A 19307-nucleotide genomic window follows, 5' to 3' on the forward strand; every position below is an offset into this window, starting at 1 on the left:
AAACTGCAGAAATTAAAATGAGTCCAATACTGTGTCGGACATCATGTGACATTCTGCCAGATGTTCCCAGTAAAGATGGTTTCGTTGAGTTGCGTTCACATCAAAATCAGACGTATCACTGCTGGAAAAACTTGGTTTTCTATCTCCAACATCCTGCAAATCTGGTGTGACACAAAACCGTCCAGCTGCAGGAAGCCTTTCAGATTAAAACTGGACTTTTGTCAAATTTAAAGGCTGAAACTCTTTTATTAAAACTCCAGCTTATTGTTTTCTCTTCATGGGGTTTTTTCAGCAGCAGTTCTCTTCCTACTAAGTCGCCGTCTTTAAAGCCTCACATGGTGGAGAGTAAAGCAGTGGACACACATATATAATGAATCTGCACTGGCATTATCATGGAAGAAATAATTACCATAAAAGAAAATCAATACCCTGCACACACCCCGTATATGAAGGCGGTGGAAGATTAAAGCTCTGATAGGGATTCCATTTGAAAAACTCTTATTATAGTCGTCTCTGGTATCTAACCAGGGTCGGACACGAGTACTGCAGGCCTTCACTGTCCTAATCCTATCTGGCCCAGGATCTGCTTGTAGACACTCGAGGAAACAATGAGCCAGACACGAGTCCTCCAAGTGTTTTCATCCCCTCGGTACCCCAGAGGAGGTGGAGAGAAAGGAAAGAAGGGGGGGTGATAGCATTACTCACAATCCATTACCACTCCCAGGAGACGCTCTGCATACAGAGTGGTGGTGGTGGGATCGGGGAGGGATGCTGCTGGTGGTGTGAGGTGGAGAGGAGGCTTCGGTCTGTTCGCTGGAGAGCCCGGCCCATACGAGGAGGCAATATGAAACTTGATTATTCCCTTTTTCAATAACCATCTGCCGAGCGTCCCGCCGAGACGTCGCAGGATGCTGATTAGTTCGTCAGAAATAATAGACGGCTGCTGAATAGCCTTGTTAAGATGTCTAACTTTAAAAAGAAGGGATCATTGTTCGCTCTGAAGCGCGGGATAATGACGTGACGGATTGACCGCTACATTAAAAAAAGAAAAGGGTTTAAATCAAGTTTGTTTATTTTTTTTAAAGGCAGACAATATACAAAGTGCTGGAGTAACAATACATGAAGATATATATATATATATATTTGTTTTTAAGACATTAATGCAGAGCTCATATGTACATTTTTTTGTATTTACACTTAAAGGCATCACAACGGTGTGTACACTTCTAAATGTCTCCTCTTGTTCCCACGGAGGAGGCCTCACCTCTGGTCTCCGTTTCAGTGCCATCTGTCCTCCTGCTGCAGTTTCACTTTAATCCATCTGTTAGCTGTTATGTCACCCCCCCCCCCCCCCCCCCCCCCCACCACCGTACTGGATTTCACTTTGATTTCGAGATCATTACAGCAGCACGTAAAACGTCGTAAAAGTCGTTCTTTTGAAAGTATTCGTTCGTATTTGACAGCATTTAAATGTAAACACACTTTTTTGTTCTTTTTTTTTTTTTTTACGTATTTGAAAAATACTCCATATCATACACTGGATTTGACACGTCAGAAACAAACAAGCTTTCCAAGCTTCTTCTTCTTCTTCTTTTTTTTTGATTGTACAACTGTTTTGATTTCTTATATACATTTAACTTTGAAACAACCTCCCATATCAAAACGCTGCTGAGCCCAAATCTGGAAAAAACAAAACGAAGCCGTTTCCGCTTTTGACTTGTGAAGTGCCCTCTCTTGTAATCATCCGTTTCATTTTCTAATTGCCTTTCAGCACGAGTGTCGGATGTAGACTCGTAGCTCAGCAGGGACTTCAGAGCCAGAATCCCCCCCCCCCAACAAGCCGCCAGCGTCTGAGACGGCAACGTTAAATACAGTTACTTCAACACGTATCCATGCATGTCCCTCCTTCCTGCCGTCCCGACTTCAGATAAACATTAAACACTTTGGTAAACATTCGACAGGTTTCCAGGGGCAGTATAGGTGAGGGGGGGTCCGGGGGTCTGGGGGGTCCAGGTGAGGCAAAACTTAAAGCAGAGAGATTGATTGATAGGATTAGAGGAACGTTTTAAGGTCTGAAACTCAAAAACATCAACCCCCAGCCTCTGACCTCCCCCCTGGTTGGGGTCCCCTCTTTAGCCCAGGATGTCCAGGTAGACCGGCGGGTTCTTGACCAGGGCCAGCAGGCGGCTGTGGATGTCCTTGATGACCATCCTCTGCTGGGGCTCCCGCTGCCAGCAGCCCTGCATCAGCATGTAGACCTCCTTGGGGCAGGTGCGAGGCCTCTCCAGCTCCCGGCCCTGCGTGATGCATTCAATGGCCTGTTGATGGGGTGGGAATTTAAAAAACAATGTTATACAAACGGGATGTTTTGTGTATTTAAATTCACCTGTTTATTTTTTTAAAAATCACTCGCTGCACAGATTTCGGCTATAGTTGAGTCATTGAGCTCTCAGCATGCTAACATGCTAACATGCTAAACTATAGTGTTTAACGTGTCTGCATGCAAACATTTGCTAATTGGCACCAAGTGCAGCTGAGGCTGATGGGAATCTCGTTAGTTTTAGAGCTCTTTAGTCGTAAATTGAAGACCTTTTTAGATCAATTCATCCTCTGGGGACCATGAACGTCGGCACTTTGCTGATATATTTTAATAAGCAACAAAAACCTCTCAGTGCGCCGAACTGTATTCAGAGAGGAAGAAGGATTCTCCATCAAGAACACATTTTCTTTTCTTTTTTTCTATTTAAGCGCTTTGAGCCGACGACCTTTGTATTTACAGATGATTCGTCAGACGAGACCTCGGGGGACAAACGAGCGCCGCCAGAAATGTGAGCGACCTCCATCGTGGACACTAACGGCCGCGGTGACTGATTGAGTTCACACGCTCCGGCTGCTCGGTGAATAAATCACCGCCGAGGCCGAGAGGGAGAGGATTCCACCGCGTCCACATTCCTGACTCGTCAGTGAAATTCTAATTCACGTCCAAAGAATGTCCCATCCCTCGACACAAAGGGACTCACGATGGCGCCTGTCAGTGTTTTCTTTTTGGGATGATTTATCTCCGCCATGGCGTGTTTGAGCAACACGATAATTTCACCCGACCCTCGTCGGCAGAGACCGATTAGGCTTAACGAGGTTAAAGCTCATTGGCCCTTTCGGCAAAAATGAGAGGCCAATGAGATTAGAATTGAGTGGCAGGGGAAAGCGATCCACCCTTCTGCTGAAATGGGAGAGGGTTCGGGCCAGTAATAGCACCGCTGTGGTCGCGATGGAGTCCCACTTCTTGGTGCTCGGGCTGAGAAGGCTAGACTGGACCGTCGTAATTACTACAAAGGCATCGATCGCTGTCAGAGTGCAGAGAGCTGAGGAACGTCTACGCTCCAGAGGAGCCTGGGAAATGTGAAGGCACTAAAAAACATGTTTAATTCAAGGGAAAGAAACTTTAGTTTAACACGCAAAATGTGTGATTAACCTGCAGTTTTATGAAAAACCTTCAGCTTTAAAGAGATTTAAAGAGATTTATAGTGATTTTCAGATCATCGTTTAGCTGTCGGACCCACAAATTCACAGTTTTGGTTCGATCTCGACGTGTTTTCTGTTTCACTGAAAAAGCTCTAAAACTCACTCTGTAAACTCTTATCACACATAAGGAAACGATTTAAAGGAATAATTCAACATTTTGGAAAATACAGTTATTAGATTTCTTGCAGGGACTTAAATGAGAACATGGATCCCACCCTCTAATCTCTCAACTATGTTATGTTATATTATATTATATATTATAGTCCAAATAATTAAACTGTATTTTTCTTTAGGAACGCTGACCTTTCTAGCTTGTGTTCTGCTGCAAAATTGACATTGAATATCTTTTAATGCAAGTAAATTAGTAAGAAACTAACCAACAATAATCACACGTAATTCCATATAGTTTCATCCGTCCATTTTTAAAGGGACAGTTCACCCAAAATCACAAAAAAACCTGATTTAACCACGAGCCTCTCAGATAATTTCAGTTTTATTTGTCGAGGTTTGGAGATGAAATCGATCACCTCGTTACCAAATACATTCGAAGTCTGACAGGAAATCTGTTTTTAAAGTAGTTAGTAGCTTATTCTGGGTGACCGGACCCTTTAAAGAGACATGTTTGTTGTACGTATCCTAGCAACAGTAGCAGGTGATTCTGGGCGGGAGAACCCACCTCGCTGTTGGACAGCTGGTACCACGGCTGCTTGCCGTAGGTGAAGATCTCCCAGAGGACGACGCCGAAGCTCCAGATGTCGCTCTCCGTGGTGAACTTCCTGTACATGATGCTCTCCGGCGGCATCCAACGGATCGGCAGCATCGTACGCCCGCCCACCTGAGGAGGAGGAGGCAACGCAGGTACCGTGTTTTACAGACTTTCTGAACGCATCTGAAACAGTCTCATCATATGGAAGCCCATTTGTGCCAATGTGATGAGAAAGTAAATGATTAATTGAGAGCAACTATTTTAAAATAATGGATTATATGAGACGGCATATTAGAGCCACTGTAGGAAAAATAAATAAATAACGGATGAAGTTTATAAACTGGGGAATATTGCCTTCTTCTCTCGAATAATCCAAACTTCTATCTCACAATAATGAGAAACGATTTTGAGACGCACACTTGAATTCTTCAGGAAGTTTCTCGTTATTTTGAGCCACTAAATCATTATTGTTTAGATTTGAGTTTCTCATGTTGCCGAAACGGGCCTTGAACTTTCTACCAGACAATCTGGAAAATAATGAGTTTTACTTTCCAAAATAGCTTCAGTTCATCATAGTTTAAAGAAAAAGTCCCACAGAAGCAAAGTGACTCATTGGAAAGTAAAAAGTGTTTTTTTTAAAGCGGTCTTTCTTGTCTTCGTCTTCCCCGCCACTCACCCGATAGTAGTCGGTGCTGTAGATGTCCCGGGACATGCCGAAGTCTCCGATCTTCACCACCAGCCCCTCCCCCACCAGACAGTTGCGGGTGGCGAGGTCGCGGTGGACGAAGTGCAGCGACGCCAGGTACACCATGCCCGAGGCGATCTGGGCGGCGATGTGCAGCATCTGGGGCAGCGTCAGCTGACCCAGCGAGGCCATCTTGGACTCCTCCAGGATCCGGGCGTCGGGGCCGTGAGCTCTACGGGGGGGGACACCAGGACCGGGTCAGTGGTCTGAACTCATTTTAATGTGTTTTTATTCGGAAAATATGTGAGATGAAAGAGGGACGTTTAGATGCTTTACTTACAACGTATGAATGCATCAATACTTCATTACACTTACTCAGAGTACACAGAGTACTCAATAGTACACAAGTATTAAGTGTCAAAGTACTCTTTCTGCAGAGAAATGGTGTGAACATTGTGGTTGGGCTCCATCGCTCCTCTTTAATTGTTACTTTTTGAACTCTTTGGGCCGTAAAATATAAAAATGTAAAAAAAATACGTTTATGAGGAAAATGTCTTTAATGTAAAGGCTCATGAGCCAAAAAGCTTTCAAACCACTGGTTTAATCAATGACAAGTTGACTTTTATATGTTTATTTCATGTGAAATCTGAATCTATGGAGTATTAAGGCCAATACTTTCCTCTGAAATGTAGTGGAGTAGAAGTTTAAAGTACAATAAATGGAAACACTCAAGTAAAGTGTTTTAAAGTGATTCTAAAGTACAGCACTTGAGTGAATGTAAAACAAGAGCACAAAAACAAAACCACATCTTTTTTTAGTTTAAAACGTTCCTATATTTCGTCTTATATTTACACTTTAATTAACCGGAAGGTTCTTTATTGCGTTTAAAAAAAAAAAAAAACTCTCGAGGTCAGACGTTTTTGAAATGGTCTGATTTTGATTATAAAACCCATTTCTGCTAATATTTTCCTTATTGTTTATTCCGTTCCGACCCGGAGCTGAACTCCCGGTAACTGTACCAACACACACACACACACACACACACACACACACACACACACACACACACACACACACACCGGTGAAAAAGAACAGGACATGCCGTCCCTCTTGCCATTCTCCTCGTCCTCTATTGGGCTGTTTCACATAATTCTCAGCATGTTGGTAACCATGGCAGCGACCTTGGGTGACCCACAGGGACGACGACGACCTCGTCGAGCATAATCTGCAGATTGAACATTTCTGACATGTACGCAAGCTCGAAGCGAGAGCGTGAACCGGGACGGTTAATAGAAAACATGAGGCTCGTTAATTCGCCCACCGTCGATTAGCAATAATGCGATTCGGAAAAGACTCAGAAGCACATTGGACGTCGGATCCTAAACACCCACTCCCACGTTCCTAAATGAGCAGATCCCAGATGACGTGTCTCCATCCATCCTAATACTTTGTCCCCTCCTTACAAAAGGAAGTTGTCTATACAGTCAGTATTAGTTTAACAGGCAGGTGGTGGGGGGGCGGGAAGGCAGCTGCACCGACGCTTCCACCCTCAAATGCGATTTTCTAACCCGACGGTGAACATATATCTCAGGAGAAGTGTGCGTTTCATTCCCAGTCTGCCGTCCTGCTGCGACGACACCTGCTCCCCGACTCCGGGTCAGATGGTTTCTTCCAGGTGCTGAGTATTCAGCTTCTGATTGGTCAACGACTCCTCCGAGTCCTTCAGCAAGACTCTCCGGAGGTTTACACACAGGGTTTGGATCTTTAAGGACCCCCAAGGCTTATAGAGACCCGGTGGAGGGACCCCCTATTACATATAACATTGTGCTCCTTATTAAACCAGCCAATAATAATGTGTAGTGCAGCCTATAGTTCCATGTATAACAGTACTTTGTAATGTTCTATGTAAACCATGCTAAGACATTAAAATAATAATTGTTGGCAGAACATATTGGCATTTTCTACATCATAATTTCACATTAACACAACAATTAACATTCATATTAGCTTACTATGATGTTGTGTTAATGTCTTTTTGGACATATTTAAAATTTTGGAAGAAAAGAAGTTTGGGATCAAATAATTTCAGGGACCCCTTGCTGTAACTCTGCGGACCCCCGCCCCCCCAGGGGCCCCGGGCCCCACATTAAAGATCTCTGCTTTAAAGGGATTCAAATGACACATTTGAAAAGATATCCCCGTATTGCCTTATTCGAATGAAATCCTGCAATTACCTCTATTTGCTATTTGTCATCTTGTACATGATCTATCGGCCGCCTGGCTTTGTTCTGAATCACAAGATTGTTCCGATTCACGATGGATATAAAAGAAATCAGAGCTGATTTGAAGACTTTGTGGGCAATTTAGCAACAAATGCACAGCTGATTGAAAGTATAGCGACTGCCTCCAGACCCCCCGGATGATCTGAGTTGCTTGTAAATGGGACTTCAGAGACCTTAAAGTGCAGAGACGGAGGAAGAGTGGCGGCATCGAACCACTTTCACAGCCGTCTTCCAGTCGTACACTTGTACTTAAATGCACAGAAACCCACAGATACGCTTAGTGAACCGCCGGATCCACGTAGTCCACCACCGGTGTCGGCTCAGTGGGTTTGACTGACTCTAAAGGACTGATTCAGAGTCAGACCACTAACAGTTGGTGGTTTACTGCCTTTTCAATTCAAGATTATTTAAAAAGCCCAAAATGACAAATTTGCACCCGAGGGCTTTACAGCCGCGTTCAACATCCTGCTTCCCATCAGACAAGCTTCCTGGTTGCATCGGATCGTATCAGCTGGTCTGCTCACCTGAGGAACCGGTTCAGGTCTCCGTGCCTCATGTACTCGAACACCATGGCCAGCGGCTCCCCGTCCGTGCAGACGCCGTAGAATCGCACAATGTGCTGGTGCTGGAGCACCGTCAGAAGCTCCGCCTCCCTCTGGAAGTCCTGCCGGGTCGACTCGTTGGCGTCCTTCAGAGTCTGCGATCGCACACACACAAGGTCATCTTTAATCAAAACTGCGTTAAAATCAACCAACAGCGAGTATTTGAGGTTTGTATGCAACGCCGAGAAGCACTGCTCCCAGAATCCCTTTCTACGCCCCTGCTCATCCTCCCAGAATCCCTTTCTACGCCCCTGCTCATCCTCCCAGAATCCCTTTCTACGCCCCTGCTCATGCTCCCAGAATCCCTTTCTACGCTCCTGCTCATGCTCCCAGAATCCCTTTCTACGCCCCTGCTCATGCTCCCAAAATCCCTTTCTACACCCCTGCTCATACTCCCAGAATCCCTTTCTACGCCCTTGTTTATGCTCCCAGAATCCCTTTCTACGCCCCTGCTCATGCTCCCAGAATCCCTTTCTACGCCCCTGCTCATACTCCCAGAATCCCTTTCTACGCCCTTGTTTATGCTCCCAGAATCCCTTTCTACGCCCCTGCTCATGCTCCCAGAATCCCTTTCTACGCCCCTGCTCATGCTCCCAGAATCCCTTTCTACGCCCTTGTTCATGCTCCCAGAATCCCTTGCTCCGCCCTGCCTGTGAGCGATGATGTGTTGCAGTAAGCCTGATTAATGGGAAGATAAACGTGAGCGGAGCCAGATTGTTTATTTTTATTCGCTGCGGTTTGCATTAACCTGCTGTAACACGAGCCGCGTATCGAAACCACCTGACTGTCCTCAACCGTCTCACAACCGCACCATGTTATTCCACTTTAAGTGCAGCGTATTTACTTCACAGGCTTGTTGGTGAGTGCTTTACGATTTTATTTGCGTTTATTTCTTGCCTGTCTGACATTATGAGTGTTGCAGTTCATACAACTTTTAATGTTTAGGGGGAAGAAAACAACTTTAAAGCTATGATAGGTTACATATTTTAGATTTTTTTTGTTTTTGAAATTTTCTTTACATCCTGCCAGAAATCAATAAATAAAAACTTCTGACAAAGAAAGCATCACAGCTGTGAGTCCTAACGGGAGCCATGTCTACTTGGGGCAAGTGGATTTAAACGGAGGCCTGTCAGCGTTGCCGTGGCAACTTCCTCAATAGACGTAGCAACTTTGCTGGCTAGCTTTTAATTGGAAAACAGTCGGCAATACTTGGTTTCTTCATCTGAATGCTTCTGAAATCTATCCGACTCTCTCGCTGGTTTCCTTATGTTGCCGTGGAGACCGTGACCTCACTCACCTTGATGGCGACCAGCATCTTGTCGCTGTCGGGGCTCAGGTTGGCACACTCGGCCAGGTAAACTTTGCCGAACGCTCCTTCGCCGAGCTCCCACTTCAGCACGATGTCCTGCCGTTTGATATGCTGAACGCCTGATCGTCAAAAAAACAAAACAAAAAAAAAATTACAGAGAAAAGGTTTTTGAGAATCTGGATGAAATTATATCACAACAAAAAATGTCTCATATCGACTCTCGATATTTGACCACTTTAATTTACAATGATGGCGTGAAATTAAATCTGTTTGGTGCTTATTTGCAATCGGCAGACGAAAAATAATAACAGCAACATTCAGATGCTGAAATTTCAATATTTGGTGTGAATGAGGATGAGTGTGGACGTAAACACTCACACATGTCTTTCTCCTTGATGATGCCGCAGAAGTATTGCGGATTCTCCACAAAGCTGGACAGACCGGAGTCTTCATCGGAGGAAGGCGGGCTCGTTCCAAAGTTCATGAAGCGCAGCGACACGGCCAGGTCGTCCTTGGCGCCCAGAACCGACGACCCTGAACGGGGAAACGGGGGGATGTAAACAAGCAGGACTGAGTGATGTGTGACACCCAATCAGCCTCCGACCACTCGTGATTGCGGCGGCCATCAAAATTCAAAACAAATTTTTTTTTTCATCCGCCACCAACTTGGCGGCACTTTTTTTCTTGTTGGTGCCAGATGATGACTTCGCTCTAATAATCACCATCATCAACCAAAACGCGGCAATCAGGAACACATTGAAAAACCGGGTGGAGGGGGCGGTTAGCAACCCCTGACGACGGTGATATTAAAAGCCAAACAAGTGGGGCCCAAATTGTAAAAACCCCACTCAGCAAGGCAAAACCACAGAACCCCTAGAGTCCAGCATGGGAGAAAATGGAACAACAAAGAGAGAGCACCGAAGCGATGGAGGGAGCCAAGTCCACTTAGGCAATCAGAGTCCACTTAGGCACTTTGAGAGTGAGAAGGGTGTGTGTGTGTTGGGGGAGGGGGGTCCGTATGGGGCTATATCACGTCTAGCAGTTCCTCCATCCATGCATCCATCCATCCATCCATCCATCTTCTTTAATGGCCCTCGCCATGTGGTGGTGGCCGAGGTTTTCATGCCGCCGCGCTCACGCGGTAATTAAGGCACTTTAACTCGGTGGACACAGCGTGCAACGTTACATATATATATCAGTCAGTCCGAGCGTTTCCTTCAGAGAGCCCAGAAGAAACCACGTGAGGTTTTTGAAACGATGATTTGATCGACGGCTCATTCTGGTTTGTTCCTCTGGTTGCAAAAATAAGTCAGATTGTATAGAAGTCTAGAAATGGTCCTACTTCTCTCTGCTGGCCACCAGGGGGCGACTCCTCTCTGGTTGTATAGAAGTCTATGAGAAAATGGTCCTACTTCTCTCTTGATGTATTATCTCAGTAAACATTGTAAACATGAGTTTATGGTCTCAATCTCTAGTTTCAAGTCTTCTTCAATCCAGCATGATGTTCATTTAGTACATTATGGTCCATTTAGAGTCCACCAGACCAGAAAGCAGGGGATGCTTTAGGGGGCGGGGCTTACCTGCTGATTGACATGTTGCTACCACGCTACCAATGCTAGTTAGCTACTAAGATGACTTTAACACTTAGCTGTTAAGTTGAATTATAGAAGCTAACTTTGTTAGCCGCTTCACAGCAGAATCCACATGGATCCAGATCCAGTAAGGGTGCTCGGGGTGTTCCTCAGATCCACCCGTCGCTCCTCCACAGTCCAAATATGGTAATTTCCTTCCTATTGGTTGCATAATATTCCAAGATGCCGAACTTGATCGTAGTCCACAAACCTATATTTGACGTAACCATGACAACGTCCACTTCTTTCATACAGTCTGTGATTAAAGTTGCTTTTTGGAGGATTTCAACACATTTTTTGGAAACATTCGCTCTCTTTCAAGAACGAGAATAAGTCACAACCGTCAAACTCTACCTTTAATCGACTAGCAGCTACATTATTCTAGCGGCTACATTATTCTAGCGGCTACATTATTCTAGCGGCTACATTATTCTAGCAGCTACATTATCCGTGCACTAAATTATTTAATTAGCTTGGACTTACGGTGAATACCAAACTTGGAATTCTGGCCGCACTTGTTGATGATCAGAATCATGATGAGGAGGAACATGCAGGCAAACACGGCCATACCCACGGCCACGGACACCTGTACAGACAAGGACCCATCACTAACACCATCCATATACATATTTATAATATATATACACACATATATATAATGTATATATATATATATATATATATACATTTATACACATATACATCATCGATGACAGGCAGACGTACCACGAACACTCGACTCTCCGGGTTCTCCGTGACGTCCATGACCGACTTGTTGGCAGGAACTGAGGGAGCAGGATGGAGATCAGTTAGAGAGAGAAACTTTTTTTTTATAAAGAGTAAGGGAGATTTTAAATTGGAATTAAATCCAAGACTTACTTGTAACCACATCAATGACTAGCATGAAGGGAAAGCAAGAAAACAGACATTTAAGGACATATTCAGGAGATTAAACACACACATACACCGACATAACCTACTTAATTAAAAATTATAGTTTTTCATACTGGCCAAGTGAGATTTAGGGTTTTCTTTCCACTTCAATAAGACTAATGGAAAGAAAACATCCAAAAATACGCATTTAGGTGTTTATTTGACTAAATTTAATGTCCTGAATTAACCAAAAGTTAACATTAGATAATGCCTCATTTGCATATTTGAACATAGCATTTCCCAAAACCCTCTAATAGAAAGAATTATTGTCTTCATGACAACAGGTGAAGTTTCCTGATTATATCTATAAGTTCTTTTTTTTTACCCTTTTTTCAAAATGTCTCGTTTTATAATCCATATCTTTAAAGGTCGCTTCTTTTCAGACTCTGAGGAAGAAATCTTCTCTTCATCCACCAAACTTTCCACTTTCATTCCTTTCTATACTCCGAAGGTTTTTGCAAAGTTTTTCTATTTGTTTATCATCCACAGCCTGATGCATTGAACATTTTATTGGTAAAAATATGTTTTTAATGATAAAGAGAGACATCCAATTGTGAGTAAAAAGAACTTACGTCAACAAAATGAAACAAGAATGTTCAGCGTTACTTTTGGAAATATCGGAAATTAGCACATATTTAATACAGTAATACCTCATTTGCATATTCAAACATATCATTTCAGAAGACTTTTACAGTCTTAATGTAAGATATGAACTGTGTAAGTTTTGTGTTTTTTAAATCCTATTCATTGTAGTGTCTTTAAAATGTCTGGAATTTTACAATCCATATATTTAAAGGTCATTTTCTCTTTATTAAGAAATCTCCCCAAAATCTCCAGTTTCATTTCTTATCTGTTTTTACAGACGTGTGTTCATATATCATCCATAGCTTGATTTGTGTCACATTTACATCTAAAAACACACATTTTCACTGCCTTTTCTTATCATACATATTTTTTATTCATGATAAAAAGACACAATTCCATCTGTAAAAACCTTTGACACAAATTTGAACCTGGCTTCTGAAAGTTTAAGTAATTAGGAGTTAATGAGTATTTATTAATTTGATGCTCAAGCAGGGGATTCTGAGTTAAATAACTTAATTGGTCAGATCTGTAATCATTTTTGAATTATCCACGTTAAAGATGCAGAATCTTCAGTGATTCATCAGTCAGGTCGTTTATGATCTTTATATTTCGGAGCTTATTGTAAAGAGCCTCAGATAAATCAAGTCCTGGTTTGAACACAGCAGCGTTGAAATCACTCCGATTGATCCCTCTTTTAGCCGCACTAATGGCCTCCTCGGCTCATTATGGGATGCTGCTCGGAAGCCAAAAACATTTCTGCGGCTCCAAAACAGTTTCAGGAACTCACCTGGAATTATCCCCTCGGGGTCGAGCTCGTCGAACGGGTTGTCCATGAACAAGCCGATGGCTGTGGCCTCGTCCCGGCCCAGCTTGTTCTGCACGATCAGGGTGTAGTTGCCGTTGTTGATGTGGGTGGGCTTGTCCAGGAAGAGGCACCCGTGCTTCACCGAGCCGTCGCCCGAGTCCGGGATGAAGTGGGTGTAGGTGTACCTGGTCTCGGTGAGCTGCACGCCGTTGTACCGCCAGGTGATCTTGGGTTCGGGGTTGCCGTCGACGGCGAAGGGGAAACACCAGTGGTGCTGCGGCACGGCGTCCCTTAGGAACAGGATCCTGACGGGGACTGTGGGGGGGCATGAGGACACGATTCAGGGTTCGGATCCTTCTGACTTTCTTAAGCAGGAGAGACTTAAGGGGACCGTTCGGCATTTAGGGAAACGTTTGCTTTCTTGCTCAGAGTTGAAGTGAAAAGTGATACCACACTCTGCAGCCAGTTTAGCTTAGTTTAGCTAAGGTTATCTTAGCTTATCTTAGCATAACAGCTAGCATGGTTCCATGCAAAGGTAGCAACATTTTCCGAAAATTAACCTGCAACTGTTTTAATGATTAATCGTTTCAAGGGTTTTAAATGACAAACTGTAGATTGGGTTTTGACTTTCTTAAGAAAAATCAGAAGTCTAAAGACATTTTTTGAGGTTACGAAATTAATCGATAATCCAAGTAAAAACAAGTATCATGTTTCCATCTGAAATGTAGTGTACAACATGGAATACACTAAATAAATATATAGTAATAATAGAAAGAATCAAATAATATGTAGTACAGCCCTTTGTTACTTTCCACCATCCGTCAATACCAATAAATCAAATCATGATTATTGATGATGTCATTGGAGATGCTCAGTTAAATGTACAAGTACATGGAATATAATTTAAAAAATTATAATAAGAAGAGAGAAGAAAAAAAGAAGAAAATAAATTACTCTCCAGTTCATTGTTACTTTCCAGCACCTGTTATTGCCAATAAATCAAATAATGATTATTGATGATGTCATTGGAGATGCTCAGTTAAATGTACAAGTACATGGAATATAATTAAAAAATTATAATAAGAAGAAGAAAAAATAGAAGAAAATAAATTACTGTCCAGTGCATTGTTACTTTCCAGCACCTGTTATTGCCAATAAATCAAATAATGATCACAGAGATGCTCAAAGTACTACAGGCAACGATCACATGTAGCATGTGTAGCATGTGTAGCATGTGTAAGATGTGTACAGTAGGTTCCCCCTCTGAGTTTCCATGAATCGATGTTCCATCCGTACTGTAAAACTGATGCTGACCCCCCGTTATGAATAATGAATCCTGGTCCTCGTCCTGGTTCCCCCCCCCCCCAAACCACAAAAGCTACCTGGAAGCTCCGCAGGATGTCAACTTACAGGAAATTGCCTCGTTTAGGATCGAACAGGACTCTCGAGTGCCGAGACCCCTCACACTGCACCGGCCAGTCTGCTGCTCTTAACCCGTGACCCGGCCTCCCAGAGTGCTGTGCTCAGGGCGAAACGCAGGCATCTGTCTTTTTTTATTTTTTATTCAAGAGCTCACTGAAGTCCATTGTACTGAGTGAAAATTAGCAGCATTAATCACATTTAACTAATCATCCATTAGCGAACCCTTACTAAACTGATTCGAGCTGTTTCGGCGGGGGGGCGGTTCAAAGCAAGGCTGGAATTATGTTTAATGAGCCTGTTGGAAATTTCAGAAAATACACAAAATGATTCCTGCCGTCAGACTCGCAGGTTAACTGGAACCTTTTTGTGTCCAAAAAAAATAAATAAAGGCTTATTAATAATACTTGCACTCTGAATCCACCTTTTTAAACTTTAAATGACACATTTTCTTGAGAAAAGAAAAAAAGGCTCTTTCTATGAAAGGGAAGCCACACGAGTGCCGTGAATCAATGGCACAGAGAGCCACTCAGCAGTAAACACCCACTGTTCTGGGAGGTAATTAAGAGTAATTAAAGGGCTGGCGGTTAACGAGTGTCCGTCCACCAGGGGGGCTGATGTTGATAGATTAGCTGCACTAACGCATTTACAGGCTGCCAATCACGGTGCAGATTAAGCCTTTTGTGTTTTTTTTTCCGGAGTAGGAGGAGAAAAGTCCATTAGCGCTGGACTCAAATCAGATCTTAGCGCGAGGTTATCAGGCCCCATTTTTCCTGACGTTCATTATCTGTCCCTCGATGCTCGTGCATTTGGCTTCAGCTGATTGGCGCCCCACCCCCGCCCCCGCCTCTTTTTTTTTTTTGCTTTATATTTTCTAATGAGTGTCACTGAGTTGGTGATATATGATATTGTTTGGGCATTTTTTTTTCTTCTTCTCAGTAATGTATCACTAATGCATGTGTACTGTTTTGTGTGGGACCGCTGGGTGCTATGTCATTCCTCGGTGTTCCTCGACTCTCAGATGCACTAATGCATCGGAGAGGGAGTGAAAAACAACATGTGGGCCTCCTGGGTCAAGCTGCAGCTGTAATTTTAGAAGAATACGTGCGTGCGTGAGGTGAAGGATTTCTTTTAGGAGCGAGGAGAGAAGGTGAGCCTTCCTCCTCCTCCATTGTGCACCTGCATCAAAACGACTCGCCGTACCTGCCCGGCCACTTCACTCGTATTATTCTAACACTTCTCTCCGGTCGCCGGAGTGAGTGGCAGGTGACAAAGAGCTCCATTAGAGAGCGTGGCGGGAACATGCTCATATTTGCAGAGGGGTTATTTAGAAGGAATCAGCGCGGCTGCGTTTTCTTTTTCCTTTCTCCGGCCCCGCCGTGCTCTCGCCCTCGCCCTCGCCCTCCATTATGCTCCCGAAGACTCGCATTGAGCCTGCGAGCTTTCAAGAGTGCATTTTTTTTTTTGGTTGTTTTTTTGCAAGGCACTTACACTCAATGTCCAATTGCACCATGTCGTCCCCGGGGCCGGCTTGGTTCTCGGCCTCGCAGGTGAGGTTGTGCAGGTTGTCGCTGGAGGAGGCGTTGGAGAGGAAGAGGACCAGCTCCAGCGTGGAGCCCCAGATTCTCTCCTGTCAGCAGAGAGCACAGGAGGTTAATGTCGCCAGCTACATACGCGTCACTTACAGGACTACACGGGGGTCAGAGGGATGAAACGGGATCCAATTTACTATACTGTGGATCAATAGATTCACGGGGAACCCGACTGAACTTTATTTATGCGGCTTTAAGCTGCAGTTTATCTGAAGAGCTCGGCGGCACAGTGAGAGAAAACAGAGGAAACAATACAGCCGCCGCGTGCAGGCAGACACGGTTAAAAGCCAGCCAGATGAAGTGCTTTTTCAAGTCGAAGCTTGAAAGCATCAATAAAGTGAAAGAGGAGAAGGAATTGCACATCTTTCATCTTTTTTTTGGGGGGGGGTATATGCTGTACTGTGGCTACGTTGTTCTTTTTCTTCTTAGCACATAATACTCATCTCATCTTACATATATATACTACTATATTGATTATTAAATTAAATATATTAAAGTATAATCTCCATCTCCATTGATTGTACTCCTGTTTTATATATATATATATATATATATATATAATGTGCATATAATGACCTAAATGTAAATATAATGTACATGTATCTTACATTTTTATTTTTATCTATTGTTAAATCTTATTTCCTTTTTGATTCACTGCTGTACAAGTGAATTTCCCCGTCACCTGATCCATAAATATCATCTTAGTCATGAATCTACAAACAAACAGTTCTCTCAGACAACAACAGCTCACAGATATATGTATGGGCACTTAGTGCTTAATGACTATAATAATTAAGATCCATTTTTTATTATAATAGCTTTAGATGGGATGAAGAAGTCTCAAAGGAAACATGCTGGTGATATTCTGTCAACAAATCCCATGAAAAGACCAAAACCAGCAATCAGCCACGTACAATATGAGACTGTCTGAGTTTAACAGTTTCATGTTTCTGATTATTGTTGTTTTGATTCCTCACAGTCGCTCATTTCTCTCCAAACAGAAAATGTTCAGCAACCCGATAAAGGTGTTTACGTGACACTATTTTCAAGTTTCTGAAACCGATAAAACGTGCTCATAACATAACAACTCTCCAAAAACCCGATCGTATTACATATATAACGAATCTCAATCTCAGCAAAGCATTTGTTCCTTTAAGACATTTATCTTTAAAAACTGCTCATTTTCATTTTTCAAAATGTTAAATAATTTCTGTGAAATAGGTGTGAGCTGTAGTTTTCAGCAAACACTCCTCAAACAGTAATTTGTTGGGACTATTTTCTGCAGCGGATTAATGCTGCTGTCGTACAGCAGTGCTCTGGAGAGTATTTATTTTTGATTGGGTCAAATGAAACCGGAGTGGCTCGTGTTCATCACGATGAAGGAACATGACACACGACTCTCTGTGGCACAGAGGAAAAGATTATATCAGGATTATAGCCACACAAATAAAACTCAAATTAATTTATTATTTGTTTTTTTGTTGATTTGACAACCAGAAAATCACCACAAATATACTTTAATGGTGCTAATATATTTAGAATATATTAAGAATATAATTTAGGATATTAACTATAGCTCAATATCACAAATTGCAATTCTTGAAATGAACATAAACCTTTTAGAAGAGAAATCAAACAGACACATCAGCAAATATGAAATAGTTAATATCTGTGTACATGTACTGAAAAGTACCTGCGTAAAGAAGTGAGAGCGGAGCTCGTCCGTTCGCCATCTCACATTGGGGGTGGGACTTCCTGTCACTTGACACGCAAATGTCAAGTTGCCTCCTTGTTGAATCTTTGAATCTCTGTAGGGGATGATGGTCACCTCCGGCAGACCTGAGACCAGCGGAGGAGACGGGAGATGAGAACAGGTCACCAACTGAGCTGCTTCTTTTTTTTCTGTAGCAGTTCAGAGAAACAGCACACGGGCCCGAAAAACTCTCCCGTATGTTTCCTGGCAACAAGATGTTCCCGTTGTATGCGATCAAAACAACAATGCTGCCGAGCGTTTCCCTGCTGCTGCTCGCCGACGGCAATAATGTGCAGAAGTGGAACGGCAATTATTATTTTTCTTTTTTTTTCGAGCCAATTGGATGAAGCTGGGTCATTTTTTTAAACATTCATTGCACCACACGGCTAAATAAAATATTTAAATATCCCCTGCAGATATGTTTTTTTTAATATGTAGAAAAAAACTAAATCTAATTTGTCTGAAAAAAAATCCCAATTATATTAAAATAGTTCAAATTACATCTTCTACCGCATTAAAAAATACATAAACCATGAATATGCAAATATTTTTGTGAGATTTGATTTGTGGTTTGACCTGTTTTTCACTGTAAATATGCATTATTATTACAACCGTGGGACAAATCAAGTCTCATCTCCTCGCCCAGTGTTGGTTCAGAGGTCAACTCACTGCAGTTGTCGATCACCAGAGAGTTGAGGGTCACTTCTTCGTCGTCGGAGAAACACGACAACAACTGGTTGTCCAGGTCGCCGCGCTCGGTACGCTGCCACTGCTGCAGCCAGTGGAGGTCACATGAGCAGACCAGAGGGTTGTCCCTCAAAACCCTGAGGACAGAAACAAATAATCAGCTTTACTGGCCTCAAATTAAATGCAGAGTTCCTTCAGATTCAAAAGTCAAGACCATTAAAACATAAATAACATTAATAGGAAGGAATGAGTTTCATATAACGGTTCGTGCCTCACAAGACTGCATGAACACATAATAACCTTTTTAGTCAGGAGGTCACATGTTCTCCTTTTTAAAAGCACCGACAATTTAAATGATCAGAAACATGTAATTTTGATTTTAAAAAACCCTTTAGATATAAAATAACCTTTTCACACCTTCTGACGTTAAATATCCCGATAATGGCTCTATTTTCTTCGGCTTGTCAGTCAGTTTGCAGAAAGTTGGCAGTAGCTTATTTTGCAGCTAAGTATGTTCAGCTATAATGAAGCTCTGTGAGGAACGGTGGACGTTTAATACTTTAAGAGCAGAAGAACATGGAAAGACCTCCGAACTGAGAGATTAGAGATGGCTGCCCCCACCACTACTGCTAATACTACTGCTAATACTACCACTGCTAATATTTCTACTGCTGCTAATACTAATACTAGTGTTAATATATCTACTACTGTTAATACTACTACTTCTAATATTACTACTAGTGCTGATACTACAACTTCTGCTAATACTACTGCTAGTGCTTATATTACTACTAGT

The 19307-nt window shown here is 42.7% G+C and overlaps 1 protein-coding gene across 2 annotated transcripts in view; it reads right to left on the reverse strand.

Moving 5' to 3' along the window:
* Window positions 1-1067: 1067 nt before the first annotated feature.
* The window catches only part of ntrk1 (neurotrophic tyrosine kinase, receptor, type 1), a 30319-nt gene continuing 12079 nt past the window's right edge, over window positions 1068-19307 (reverse strand). For both annotated transcript variants that reach the window (XM_084026049.1, XM_084026050.1), the window contains exons 6-17: window positions 18494-18648; window positions 17765-17910; window positions 15971-16109; window positions 13043-13375; window positions 11464-11522; window positions 11221-11323; window positions 9485-9640; window positions 9095-9225; window positions 7720-7892; window positions 4905-5145; window positions 4199-4357; window positions 1068-2318 (exon numbers count right to left, since the gene is read on the reverse strand). In XM_084026049.1, the coding sequence (XP_083882175.1) occupies window positions 2133-2318; window positions 4199-4357; window positions 4905-5145; window positions 7720-7892; window positions 9095-9225; window positions 9485-9640; window positions 11221-11323; window positions 11464-11522; window positions 13043-13375; window positions 15971-16109; window positions 17765-17910; window positions 18494-18648 (1981 nt within the window). In that variant the 3' untranslated portion in view covers window positions 1068-2132. The remainder of the gene's footprint in view (window positions 2319-4198; window positions 4358-4904; window positions 5146-7719; window positions 7893-9094; window positions 9226-9484; window positions 9641-11220; window positions 11324-11463; window positions 11523-13042; window positions 13376-15970; window positions 16110-17764; window positions 17911-18493; window positions 18649-19307) is intronic.

Source organism: Eutrigla gurnardus (genome assembly GCF_963514095.1).
Source record: "Eutrigla gurnardus genome assembly, chromosome: 14".
In the NCBI taxonomy this organism is placed as follows: Eukaryota; Metazoa; Chordata; class Actinopteri; order Perciformes; family Triglidae; genus Eutrigla; species Eutrigla gurnardus.